The 14,336-nt window shown below is 37.7% G+C and overlaps 1 protein-coding gene across 1 annotated transcript in view; it reads left to right on the top strand.

Moving 5' to 3' along the window:
• LOC125326651 overlaps positions 1 to 14,336 on the top strand; it is a 57,013-nt gene that overhangs the window by 40,202 nt on the left and 2,475 nt on the right. Inside the window, exons 16-19 of the mRNA XM_048305110.1 lie at positions 2,445 to 2,556; positions 7,293 to 7,376; positions 8,875 to 8,998; positions 13,931 to 14,021. Of these exons, the coding sequence (XP_048161067.1) occupies positions 2,445 to 2,556; positions 7,293 to 7,376; positions 8,875 to 8,998; positions 13,931 to 14,021 (411 nt within the window). The remainder of the gene's footprint in view (positions 1 to 2,444; positions 2,557 to 7,292; positions 7,377 to 8,874; positions 8,999 to 13,930; positions 14,022 to 14,336) is intronic.

The following is a 14,336-nucleotide window of genomic DNA, read 5'->3' on the forward strand; positions in this document are numbered from 1 at the left end:
ATCACTAGATGAAGAGTTGCTCTCTGGCTTCCATGTAGACCTCTTCAGATACTGGAAGGTAGCTATGAGGTCTCCACACAACCTTCTTGTCTCCAGGATGAACAGCCCCAACTCCCTCAGTCTGTCTCTGTAGGGGAGAAATGCTCCAGTCCTCTTATGAACTTCATGGTCTCCTCTGGACTTCCTCTAGCAGTTCCATGTCCTTCTTATTTTGGGGACATCAGCACTGTACACAGTGCTCCTGGTGGAGTCTCACAAGAGCAGTAGAGGGGGAGAATCACTTCCTTCAGCCGGCTCGCCACACTCCTTTTGATGCAGTTCAGTATTCGATTGACTTTCTGGGCTATGAAGGTACACTGTTGGGTCATGTTGAGTTTTTCATCAGCCATCACCCCCAAGTCTTTCTCTGCAGGGCTGATCTCTGGGTAGTGGTCTTAAATAGTTGTTTAAACTTTAAACAAGGCCTGGAACATATTCAGAAGACATAAGCCAGTGTGTGCCCAGGTGGTCAGGAAGGCCGTGGCATCCTGGCCTGTATCAGCAATAGTGTGGCCAGCAGGACCAGGGCAGTGATCATCCCCCTGTACTCAGCACTGGTGAGGCCACATTTCGAGTCCTGTGTTCAGTTCTGGGCCCCTCAATTTAGGAGGGACTTTGAGGTGCTGGAGCACATCCAGAGAAGGTGACAAAGCTGGTGAAGGGTCTGGAGCACAAGTGTCAGGAAGAGCAGCTGAGGGAGCTGTGGTTGTTTAGCCTGGTGAAGAGGAGGTTCAGGGGCGACCTTTTCACACAATACAACTACCTGAGAGGAGGTAACATCGCTGGCTTCACCATCCCCGGCGGTGCTTAAGGAAAGACTGGATGTGGCACTTAGGTCTAGTTGAGCTAAGTGGTGTTGGGTCATAGGTTGGACTCTATTATCTCAGAGGTCCTAATTGAGTTTGTGAAGACATAATGATAGGAACATGCTGGTTTGGGCATCCCAGGATACTAAAAATTCTCAAGATCTATTGTAATTAGCCTGGAGGATAAGGGGAAGATGAAGGGAAGCATGTCCCCTCCATGGTCTGAGTTTCCAAAGAGAAAAGGTCTAATTTTCAATAGTTTCTGATAGATGTCTCCCAAGTACAGAGATGACAGCAATGCTGGGTGCAAATACCAGATTAGTTTCACAACCAGCAATTATATCATATCATTAGCCAGTGTTACAAAGTACAGCTTGATAACCTCAGCCCAGTTTTCATGGGTGATAAACATCCTTACAGGGAATACATACTGCAAGGTACTATGTAATTGAACTTGAGGAACAAACACATCAACTTTAAGAGCAAATAAATGATTGTGACCAGTGCCTATTAAACTAATACAATGAATGCTTGAAAGAAATTTGTTCTAACATGTTCTAATCAGATTTGTTGTTACCTCAACCCATTAAGTCCCATGTTGGGCATGAAAAAGGCCTGTCACAGTTTATTCCCAGCTGGCAACTAAGTGCCACTCAGCCACTCTCTCACCTCCCCCCTCCCTAGTGTAATAGGGCGAAGAATTGGAAAAAAGGTGAAAAATAAACCCCACAAGTTGACATAAGAACCATTTTAATAATTGAAACAAAGTAGTAATTGTTGGTATTATTAAAAGGGAGGTAACAAAAAAAGAAAGAGGGAAATAAAACCCAAGAAAGGTAAGTGATGCACAGCAGAGTGTTTCTCCACCCACTGACTAGTGCCCAGCCTGTCCCCCAGCAGCGATCAGCAGCTCCCAGCCAACTCTCCACTCTCCCCATTTATATAACTGGGCATGATGGTCTCTGGTGTGGAATATCCCTCTGGCCAGTTCAGGTCAGGTGTCCTGGCCTTGCTCCCTGTGCACCTTCTTGCTGGCAGAGAATGGGAAACTATAAAGTCCTTGATTTAGAGTCTACTCCAAGTGTTGCTACTGAGCAACAATCCACCCCAAAATTCCAGTATTGATGTATTTTTTTTAGCAGCTTTCACAAAATACATTTGAAGATGAATACAGGATGCAGAGAGAAGTTTTGCCTTTAATATGGAGAGCAACATTAAGAAGAAAAAGGGATTACATCATGGCAAAGATGGAAACATTCAAGTTTTGGGATTCTGCTGTCAAGAGTTGTGACAGAATTCCACATAATATTGCAGTATATAGAGTGAGATGGAAAGAGATTTGTCTTCCTTTAAAAGATACCAAACTGGACAGAGCATTGCTTTTTTTTGTGCCTTTTTTTCCCTAAAAAAAGGTTTCTTTTAGGTTTATAATGAATTGTTATTGTATTTTGACCTTTTAAAAGGGAGCAACAGAGCCTTATCTGTAAAGCTATTACTGGAAGTATACTAGATCAATACTTAATTAGGAATATGCTTTACTTATTCACATTGCAATGGATTTCTGATTTGACTATTTGAAAATCTGTGTTCTTTGTACAGATCAACCTATTTTTAAATGGACAGCATGTTGAGATATTTGAGGAGGATCTCACGTTTACATCAGATGAGGTGGTTTCATTTGATCTACCCAAGATTAGCAGTGAATTGAAAGGTATGTTCATTTTTGTTTGTGAATGTATAATTTGCTATCTTCATCCTGGTAAGTCATGTTAGATTTTGTCTGTGAAATACGTTTTGCCTCTATGTGATGCATTTTTATGACTGTTGCAAAACCCGTGGTTTTCTTGGAAGGTGGTTAGTGTCATGCAGTATAACACGTATTTGAAACTGTAACAAGTATGGAAGTAAATTTTTGTTTAAAACCCCTAAGCCTTAAACACAACTGAAGACCATACAAAGCTTGAAGGCTTGAAATTGAAAGGTGGTTTCAAAGTATACTGTAATCTTACTTTTTGTGAATTCTGGAAGTAGTTGGGTTTATCTTACATCAAAATAGCATTCAGAATAGAGGACAGACATACAGAATGACTTACAGACTTACAGCACTTAGATAATTAAAATTTGCTCCTGTTCCATATGGCAGCCTTCACAAAATTAGCAAGAATGGGATCAACCTGGAACTGGTGACTTTAAAAGAAACCATACTAGATTAATAATCCAGCATGATAATTCCTGCGTTGCTGCTAGACTTGTCTAACCAAATTCTCTAAGAAAGAAAAGAAGAACCTTGAGAAGGGCTAACTAGTGAGCTGAATGGAGCAGGTCAGGATGTCTGCAGTGAAAAGGAAGTGTTAAATCAGAGTTGCTCATACAAGCAATTACTGAAAGTGCTGGACACCTGAAAATTTTTGTTATTTCTAATGGCTGAACTATATACAGTGTTTCTTAATGTATAGCATGCTCCATAATTCCCTTTTGGCCCAAACAGTCTTCATTATCTTATTTCTGCTTACCAGAGAACTGAGAGAATTAATTTAAAGCTGTGGATAGGTATTTGAAAATCTAAATGAGGTGACTCTACCTAAAAATGATGAGTTAGAAAAATTCCTAAAAATAATACTGATGTTGAAAGAGTAATTCAGTCTGTGTATACTTGAAAAATTAATGCTGTTAAGGCACTTACATGTTAAGGTTTATTCTGGATTCCAGATAAAGGTGAATAGTATTTCTCAAAACTAGTAATAGAATAGTGTAACAACTAGTATGAGTTAGTAGGGAATGTTCTGTATCACATAGAGAAATTTTGAAATACATACATGACTGTTTATTGCCATTTGAAAGCCACTGATTGTGGATGCCTGATTGCCATGCATGTGGTCATTTTCCCCATCTGTTCAAACATCTCTTCAATGCAATGATTTGTGCTGTGCAGCAACAAGTTAAACTCTTTAAGTATGGTTTCAACTCTTATGTCTGTTGGAAATCTGATGTCACACCAGCATCTCTCAGATCCCTGGGAGTTCTCAGGAGGAGGGCAGTGGGGCATACACACCATCAGACTGGGCAAGTTGATGGACAGGAAGTCACTGTTCTGCTTAATGAAAGGGTTAGCAAAGGTCCTGGGTTTGGGTTTTTTTTCCAAGGTGACTACAGTGCTAAATATTGGAGAAGCAAAAAGCTATTGGACTCCCTGTTGACTTTTTATAATTTGAGAAAACTTTCTGAGGTGCCTGACACCAGCATTTAACTACTGAATTCTTCAGGCTTTTTTTCAGCCAAAACCCCACTTTTGAGAGACAGCAGAACTTCTCTGGTTGTTTCCCCTGAGAAGGATCTCTAAACTTTTGCCCTTAGTTGTAAATATAAATGCTTTCTGTATGTGACTGAATAGTTACCTAGTTCTGTGGCTTAATGTAGAACAGCATGGATGAGAAAGACAAATGGGTTAGACTGTAAAAGGAATAGCTTCTGCTAAAGCATCTTCTGTCAGCATTTAGAAAAGAGGAAAGTATTTTTCTTAGTTTCATGGTTATCTCAAGTGTGAGGGACTGTTAGTTGTTGTTGAATAGATAAGAGAAATATGTGAAAATGGATTTGAAATATGCTGCTAGATGCGGTTCTGGGAGGGTGGAATTTGAATTTACCATTTTCCCTAGCTTTGAAGGGAATTCTTTCGTAGATTTGTTTAAGATGTTTATTAAATGAAAATAATTTACTGATAAACAGATCATGAAAGATAAATCAATTAGGGTAATAATAAATGAGAACACCAGAACACTGACTTGAACTAGTTTTGTTTAAAGGGAGATTGTTAGAGACTGTGTAAAATGTCTGATGGAGAAAAGATTTCTAAAGCTTATGTAATTTAGATATTGTCAAATATTGAAGAAGCACTCTCTTTTGTATATTGAATTGTATATTGAATGAAATTATTAAAATTAATGTGATTTCTGTATTGTATGAAGTGTGTTAGTCATGTCCAAAATGAGCAATGAGCTTTAGCTGGACTTTCAGATCCACTCTCAGTGGAGATGTTTAATCAAAAATAATAATCCCCGATTAAATAAATACATCCTTAAATATTCTTTGCCAAATTTCGTGGCACATTTCTGCTTGCAAGTGAATATGGAAAAGATTGTGAGCTTCAAGCTCAAAGCAAACCTCCTGTGTTACCTCTTTTACATTGTATGCTTTAACCTCTTAAAATTTCATGCTACCGTGACTTTCTACCAGTGAGGAGCCATTGTGCCAGACTAAATTCTAATCACTCTTTCAGCTCATCTTTCACAGTGACCCAATATATATTATAAAACTTTAGGTCTTAATTAAAGCAGTTTAATGCTGATAGGTTGTTTTTTGGGTAGATTGTGGGAAGATTTTCTGATCCAGCTGTGCCAGTAGAAGAGGTTGCTGTGCTGAACCCCTAGTTCTTCATTATTGTTTTCCTTGTTATTGCCACTCGCATGTGCCAGCAAAGCTCCTCTCATGTTGCCTGATCTGCTTCAACCAAATACAGATACACTATACAAATTATGTGTCATGTCATACCAAGGCATTTTTGTTATCTAGTATATCTCCCACCCCATACTCAAATGGACTTTAGGGATCTGTTCAGCTGCCACTGCCACAGACTTTCAGCTTCCCTTTCTGAAAGAGTCCATGAAAACTGCAGCCAGTAGGATTTGGACATAGTTTCTCTCTTACCCATGTCAGCCTAGCTCATGTCTGTGTCAGCAATTTTCTGTGGGCAGGGAGGAGTTAAAGGTAACGATGATTTCGCTAGGGCTGTGTTTACCTGATTACCTGATGCAGTTCACAGAGTACATATCCATTCATGCCTGCATAGTAGGTGCACTGTGCTCTAAATGATGCCCCTGGCCAGCATTTGGAGCATAATACCTTTAATAGTGGGTCTCCTACTCCCTAAAATTTAAAAAAAATTTAAAAATGAAAAAAGCCCCAAATAGTTTGCTATTCTCAGCAGAAGCAATAATAATACAGAAAGGACAGACTGATGTATTTTCAAATTGTATTGCGCCTTGCAACATGAAGTTAGTCCAGCATAACTGATTTACAATACCCTGTATATTCAATTCCTTTAAATTTGGGATACTGTGAATTGCTTCTTCTGGGTGCCACCAGCAGCAGTTGCACCAGAAGCTGTCACAAAGCAGGAAGGCTGTCCCTTCCCTGCTCTACATATTCCCCTTACTGGTGTCCAAGGAGCAGCGAGAGGGGGAGAACTGCCACTTGAGTCCAGAAGGATTAGAAAAAGACAGGAAGGGGACAGAGGAGAGAAGGACTGAGGGATGAGAAGTTTTCTGTGAGTTAGGAATGGAAGTCAGTCTGTTATTGATGGTGGGATTCAAAAGCCAAGGAGGCCAGGAGAGTTGATATGGCTGTAGGAAAGTTGGATCACAAGCAAAACTGACTGAAAATTACTCAGTTCTCACTGCCTAAAAGCTTGGATATAGACTGTGCTTCAAGTTTCAGCGTTACACTGTGATCAATGAAAAACTCAGCAAAGTGGGTGCTTCATCTCTCACTTCAGAGAACAGGAGCTAGATGGTGACAGCCTACTACTCTTAGTAATCAACAATTGCAAGAGGTCTCTGCTGTGTAACTTAACCATCAAACCTTAGGTATATACTCTGTGAATCCCACAATATTGAGTTTCTGGATTTGGACAGGGGTGGGTTTGCTTTTTGACATGTAGATGGATAAAAATATTTCATATGAACTTGTTTAGCAAAGTGCAACAACCTCCATGTTCCTTGAACATCCAATACTCCGACATCAACAGGTTAAAAAAATCGAGATTGGCTTCCTAGATAGAGCATACATTTTCATGTATAATACTGAGATATTTATAAAAACAGTAACTTGAAAAAGAAATCTTAGGTTTCTTCTATACAGCTGGATAAGTGATGTTACAACAGTGCAAATGCAGGTGAGAGATGTGTTGTCTTGAAAAGGAATCTTAAATTGTTACTGTTTTCTACAGGCATTAGCAGATTAGACAGATGTTACAGAATTATCAGGACAGTAGCAACTACAAGTATTTTCTACCTGCACTGGAAGCAGAGATCTGTGTGTTAAGGAGACAGAAGTTACTGGTTAGGCAAGAAAAGACAAGCTGCTGCTATGGCTCCTTCAGAGATACTGCATTGCTAAGACCAAGATGGATAGTCATATTGAAGGGTACAGTATTTGGCTGTAAAAAAGTAAAAAGGATTTGGGAGATGAAGCAGGAGGGATCAACTTCATCATTTTGGCCCCCAGTCTACCTCTTTTTCTCTAGGTGCTCCTGTGAGAAGACGGATTGGAATCATTTTCGGAAGTACTGCAAACAATGCAAAAAGCATGCACTTAAACTGACAGTTACTCCTTCAAAATATGCTATTATTTGTAGCACCATTAAAATGAATTCATTTTTATGTTGTACAGATCTGCCAAGTGGTCCACATACTTATCGCTTAGAAGATCTTGCCTATACTAGAAGTGGAGACAAAGGCAATTCTGCAAACATAGGTATTTTTCTTTCTCTTGCTTTCTGAAATGATACAGGATTTTCATGTAAGAGTTACATATCAAAGTGCTAGTCTTAATTTTTTAACCATGACTTGATTTTTACTTTTTAAACTGTGCTGAAACAAAAGTGAGTATGTACTGAACATGGATTTTCCAAATGAAATATCTGTAGTCTTGTGATTAGCAGCTGTTGTAATCTGAAGTACTATGAAAATATATTAGCATGTCATACTAAAAAGAAAGATTTTTGTTTAGGGTTGGAAAGTTGAGCTCCCAAAAGTTAAGAACTTCCTTTCTAAGGTTTCTTTTACACATCAGTTGCTACTCTTCATGTGTATATGTTATGTAGTATAATTTCTTGGTTGTCTGATCATGTATAATATTTTCATATATTAATTTTGTAGCATGTCTGTGGCTAAAACATTGACAGTGTTAGGAAATACTAAAGTTGTTCTCGTATGTACAAGAATGTTTTTATTATATTGCTAATGCAAATGGTATATTTCAGTATGCAGTCTCTTTGCATTGATTGTGCTGCTTCTTGCATTGTTTAATAATTCCTTCTATTCCTTACTTCTGCATGCAACAATTGGCTCTCTTACTTGTTGGAAGATGAGAGCGTGTGGTGTTCAAAGCTCAGTATGAATTAAAGGTGCGTTTGGGATTTGATTTGCTATTAGCTGTCATGCTAAAACGGATTAATTTTGTTCATTTGTATTTAGGAATATAGTTTTCTTGTCCTTGTTTGTGAAACTGGTTTTATTTGGGTTGAAGAATGAAGCAATGTTGATTTTTTTTTTTTTTTTTTCTTTTTCTTTCCCCATGATTGACCACTGTCGCAGTGTAGCATTGCCAAGTCATGAATGATGCATACCTAATAGACTGCTTCAGATATAAAGGAACAACAATTTCAACAACAAACTTGACCTCTAATTTAAGTCCACAGATAGAAAGGTCCCTGTGACACAAAGCTCTTTTCCTGATCCTGCTCTGGAACCTCAGCTTCAGCATAAAATTAGCTGAAGCTTATAAAGCATATTTACAGCAATAAAAATGTAACTGATTTGTCACACGTCAGAATCCCGTGCAAGTGGTGGGGCAAGGACCAAGCCTTCAGTCACTGATCAGGCCTTATTGTGTTTAATTATGATGACTTAGATAAAACCATTTAAGGAAGGAGAACTGCCTGTGGGTTGTTTGTTGTGATGTTGTTGTTCTTTAGGTGTCTTTCAGTGTGGCAGGGACTGTTTGCAGCCAGAAAAAATACAGAGATCACTTAGTGGTCACTTAGCATTCTTTTGTGTCATGCTCCACCCTACGTCTCTAGTGACAGAGGGAGAGCTGTCATACTGTTGTATTTTTTATTCAGGAGCTCATTAAAGAGGATCCAAATGTACAGTTTCAGTTAAGTGGAGGATCTCAAATTGGTTTTGAAAGGATAAATACAAATTGGTTTTAACAGTTCCTATTTCAACTAATGCCAGTTAATGCCTGACAGGTGTGATAGCACGGCATCCCCTCTACTATCCATACTTAAAGAAAACTTTAACTGCTCAAGCCCTGGAGAATTACTTTCAACACCTATTAGAGCATGAAAAACCAGAAGAAGACCTAGTAACAAGGTGAGTAGCTTGCTGCTCAGTCCACAGTTGTATGGTAGATACATGATGGCATCAGAAGTTATCTTAAAGTATGTTAACGTAAATATTGCAAACTTGTGTGTAGTGACTTTAGGTTTTTATCTGTATCTTCCTTTGACATTTTAAAGAACAACTTGAGCATAGTCACTGAGAAAGAACATGAACTTGGGCCTCTCTCAAAGCTGGACAAAGGCCGTGAATCCGTTTAGTGAAGGCATTTAAATTCCCAGAATTAGCATAGTAGTGTTGGGGCTGTTTCTTTGTTTTGTTCCAGTACAGAATGTCTTTACCGACTAGAAAGAGCTTCCAATGCCCTTTGAGAAATTTATCTTTCCACTGGTTTTGAACCATTTGGAAACTGCAGGAGCCTTAGTAGCTGAAACTTCCCAAGCCCCTGAGCCACTGCTGAACTGAGAGTTAGAAATCTGTAAAACGCTATCTGAAAGCCATTCACACAGCCAGTGTAGTCTGGAGTCCAAACTTGCCTGATGATCCATCAGAAATGGGCCTCATACTATCCCTGTTTCTGCAAAACATTTTAATATTTATGAAGTTCACTCACTTTAGAGAAAGTATTCCCTCTAGTACCCCACTCTCACCCACCTTTGTGCCACATATACCAAGCCAGAATTTAAAGAAAAAGCATCACTAATTTATCTTAAAACCTGAAAGAGAATACATCCTAAACAGGACATGTTTATGTGATACTCATCTAAAAAAGAATATCTTCTGCCAGACAACATACATAACATTCTTGTTTTTGTGGTATGGCCGATGCTCAGGGCCCTTCCTGGGGACTGAATGAAACATACACTGCTCTTGTAGCATGAGGTAATGAATGGAGCTCATTCTCCCAAGGATATCCAGTAAAACAGTCAACAGATTTTAAACCTTTTTCTCTCTTGGAAAACAAGTAAAAGCTTAATACTGCCACAAACCATACAATCTTCTAAAACATGCTTTGATACAAAGTCAGTTATTCTGCAAATATGGAGATTTTTCCAAAATCTTTTATGTATTTCCATGGGTAGTGGATAAACTGTTAGCTGTCTTTTTGCCTGTTCAAAGAGCTTGAGTCAGAAAAGTACGGCTCAAAGCTCAGAGACAGATTGGAGTTATTTTAACCCCAGATCTTTGAATTGTAAGTGCTAGTTTTGTCTTCATAAGCAGCTCAGTGCAGATCTCACCCACTGTTTCGTAAGTGCTAACAAATCTATGTATCTAATAAATAGTGATACTAAGAACTGTAATTGAATTTCCTCTGAAACAGAGCAGAGAGGGGAAGAAATAAAAAATGTCATGCTTCCTAATGATACTTCTAGAAATTGATTCATTGCCACTCCTTAATGCTGTTTATGTTCCTAAATAAAAGTTGAAATTTGCTCTGTCTGGATGAAGCCAAATTATTTTGATTAATTAGATTATCTGTTTGTGGTTTTGGCTTCCTTTAATGATGTGATAATGGAGCTCTGTGAGTGAATTGGAAAGCTACTGGGGAAAAAGAATAAAAACTTCCGTGGAAATATTTAGGATTATAAGGATTATGCTCATGTGCTTCAGATTCTGTAGTTTCTTTTTAAGTTACTTGTTTATTTTTCAGTTGTAACTGTCATAAAAAAAGAGCTGCCTTGCTGTCTAATTTTTCTTCCTTTCCTTTATTTAAATGGTGAGTAGTTAAAAACTATGTATTAGTTTTGCTACTATAAACATACCAACCACGGCTCTACCTCACTACAGAACAGAGTCTGTTAACCAAGTGCCTTTCATGCCTTTTCACTGGAAGCATTAAATAGGTGTACTAAACAGAGAAAAGGTGAGATTATTTTGATAGAGAGCACGGAAAACTATTAAGCTTCCAGATCTGCAGGTAAAATAATAGCAAAGGATGGTCTTTCAATCCCCAGGTGATTGCTTCCCACACTAGAGTGCTAGAGTACATTAACAGATCTGAGTACCTTAAGATATAGAATAAGAAACTTTTTGTGTAGTGGTACTAGGTCAGTTATTTAAGAAGGATAGTAAAACTATTCTATGAGATTTTGCTGTTTTCATCTCCTGAAATATGGTGTATGTAATGTTTTGAGAACATTCCAATGCTCAGAAATACAAAAAATTACAGATGATTTCTTCTATGCAATGTTTTCACCAAGAGAAGAACAAGAAATGTGGATGCTGAAGCTTCTAGATGGCTTTTTTGTATATATATTTATTAGAGAGGAAAAATAAGTATCTCTCTGCAGTATATCTCATAAGCAAACACTTCTTTAAGCCTATGGACTTGGTTCCTGCTTTTCTCTGATGAAAAGAATCCTGTCTTTTCCTTGATTTAAATGCATTAAACAATTTTGTATCATTATTATTTCCATGCATTTTAAGGGAAAACCCGACTTTTGAATAGTATGGACAGCCCTTCAAAGGAAGTTGTTAAGCATGCACCCCATTGTGCATAAGCATAGGAATTCAGCTGGAACAGTGAATATTCCTTGTTTTACTGGTTTCTGTCACAGATAGTGTATTCTTTGAAAGGTTTATTTGTTTTCTTTGTTTTTTTAAAAGCAGCTCTTAAAACATTTGATCAAATTGTACAATTAGATAATTTTTTTCCTTTCGATCTCTGTTAATTAAACTTAAATTGTTTAATTATGCTGAGTAAATGCCTGCCAGCGTTTTTGTTAATGTGTTGTTGCTGCTTAAGACTAGTATGATGGTTATAGTGGTTTTTCTTCCTTTTATTGTGCGAGTTTATTTTCTATGTGGAAATATTTTGGATGCTCAGATGCTTCAAACAAGCCTTAAAATAGTGAAGATGCTGACCTTTATATGTTATTTTGTAATCCTAGTTTTAGCTAGAGTATCCCACTGTAAATATTTTCTCAAAGTAAATAAAATGAATGTGCCATTTTGTAGTGTTCCAAATTAAGATCTGTTGCTTCTATTACATACTTCCTCTGCCAAAATAACTGCAGAAAATGAAAGGAAGTTCTTCCACTCTTTTTTTCTTTCTGCTTTTATATGCTCTTCATTTTCTCCTGATTTGTTTTTTCCTGATTGATTTTCATGACACTTCTTTTGAGAGATGAGATATTAGCTTCTGGAATCAATATTCCATCAGTCTAGTTCTTGAGGAAAGATCTGGCAATTGTGAAATTCTTTGCTGCCTGGAATCTTTGCCATCCTTTTCAGAGTAAAATTTATAGTGTAGTGCTTTGGTAGATATCTGGCATTCATGGTATGTAGTGATTAATAATTTTTATTTAGTTTTTTAGAAAATTTTCTGGGGTCATCTGGTTGTGCTATATAGCTGATTATGGTATTAAATTTAGTAAATTTGGTAGGTAACTTGTTGTAGAAACTGCTTTATTCTTCATATTCGTGTTGTCTAGTAGAGCACTGGTGGATTAATCTACTTTCATGCCTTCCCAGTGGATTTGCCTTTAAGCATGATAATGTTGCGTGTCACCTAGTTTTTAAGGAAGGGCAAAAGAATGCTGACACCATTTTTTTTCTTAATAACAATAATACTAGAGTGTAGTAATGAAAAAGTAGAAGGAACTTAAAACTTTAGCCTGGAAGACAGACACGGACACTCCATGACTACGTGCTTTTTACGACAGGGACTCAAGTGATTGCCAGATTGCTCAGCAGAATCATCTCCTTCCATGAGAGGTTTGGGTCATATGCCCAAGATAAAAGGGCAGACAGGGCTGTGAACACCAGTCACAGCCATGGTTTTCACAATGCTCAAAAGGAGCTGAAAGAGAGAAACCTCAAAGTGACAAAATCAACAGTGTAAGAGCACTGCAAGAATTTCCGGCTATATCAGGGGAAAGATTTGAAGAATCTGTGGCGAAGAGGTGAAGATCAGATAGGTGATTAAAGAAAAATAAGTGGTGTTGGAGGAAGCATGATTTAAATTGCAGCAGTCAAACATCTGGAGACAGAGTGAGAATTGGATATAATTTTTCTCTGTTGTTCCTCATGGTTTGAAGACGTTCTGATTTAAATCCTTTCCTGTGGAATTAAAGCAAAGCTATCAAGTCCTTAGATGACGAAAATATTGGAGGAAAGCAAAACCAAAGAAAACCAACAAGAGAAGGAAGATGACAAAACATTGAAGAACTGCAAGGAGAGGCAAATGGAAATATACTGTAGACCTATTTATGGAATTTGAAACAATAGGAAACCACAGAGCCATTTGCCAAACTGCTCCAGAAGTTTCCAAATTGGAACTGCACCAGTCAAAAGCAAGGATGGAAAAATGCTTACAGTGGCAATGGAACAGAAAAATAGGTCTGTCCCACTAAAATAAAATTATATCTGAACAAAGTACATGGCTCCAGGAAAGTGTTGAAATGTAGCTCTGATTTTAATTTGCTATAAAATTGCCTGTTTGTCGTAAGAGTGATGTAGTGACTCATAGGTATTTCTCAGGAACCAAGAGGATGTCTTTCCAATGAGCTGGTGACATTTGTTAGCAGAAGGGAGTTCCAGAAATTAAGTGATTGTACTTTACAGTATCAGAACTAGGAGTTAATAAAAATACTGCATTTTGCCCATTGTGTTGTCCGAGTTCCTATTGGATCTTGAACTTCTGGCTTACAGATATGGGTTTTAACTCGTAGAAAAAAAGAACTCTAGAAACAACTTTATTAGAAATGGATGAGTTTTGAATAGAGGAGAATGGTTACCTTATGGTTCAACTTTAAAACTGTTAAGGACTGCTAATTTGGAGTAAGAGGAAGGAATAAGGAGGCAGTTAAGACCTTGTGTTAATCTTGTTACCTTTTAGACTTGACTCAGCAGTGGGATGTGATCAGAAGCATGAAAATTTTGCATGCCAGCTTTTGGTTGATGTTCTCTACAAGTGTTCCTTCCAGAATCTCTTGAGAAATAATGTGCAGTTTTATTTTACAGATATGAGTTGCCAGGAGTCCATGGATTAAATTTTGTTCTGAAGAATTCCCTTGGTGGTGGTGGCGTAGCATCCCTAAGAAGTGACCCACAGGCATGTATCAAAGCAGTAATTTTAGTGTAGTCATCTTTTATAGGTCTCTTCATAACCAGCTTTTGGGCTGGAACTGTAAGCTCTTGGGTTTCACTCTAGTTCCTCTTAATTTCCTATTAATGAACATTGTCTATTTAATTTTGTAAGGTTTGAAAACAACATAGGAAAGTAGAAAGTGGATTTACAATATTTGGTGAAAAAGATGTGTACTATTAAGATAGCACATCATAAAGAGCATAACTGATTTGAAGACTACAAGTTTTTAGATGCACCAGCAAAGTCAGTTTATCAGAAAGGCTTTCATATTTTGAAAAA

The sequence above is a fragment of the Corvus hawaiiensis genome, chromosome 5 (assembly GCF_020740725.1).
Source record: "Corvus hawaiiensis isolate bCorHaw1 chromosome 5, bCorHaw1.pri.cur, whole genome shotgun sequence".
Lineage (NCBI taxonomy): Eukaryota > Metazoa > Chordata > Aves > Passeriformes > Corvidae > Corvus > Corvus hawaiiensis.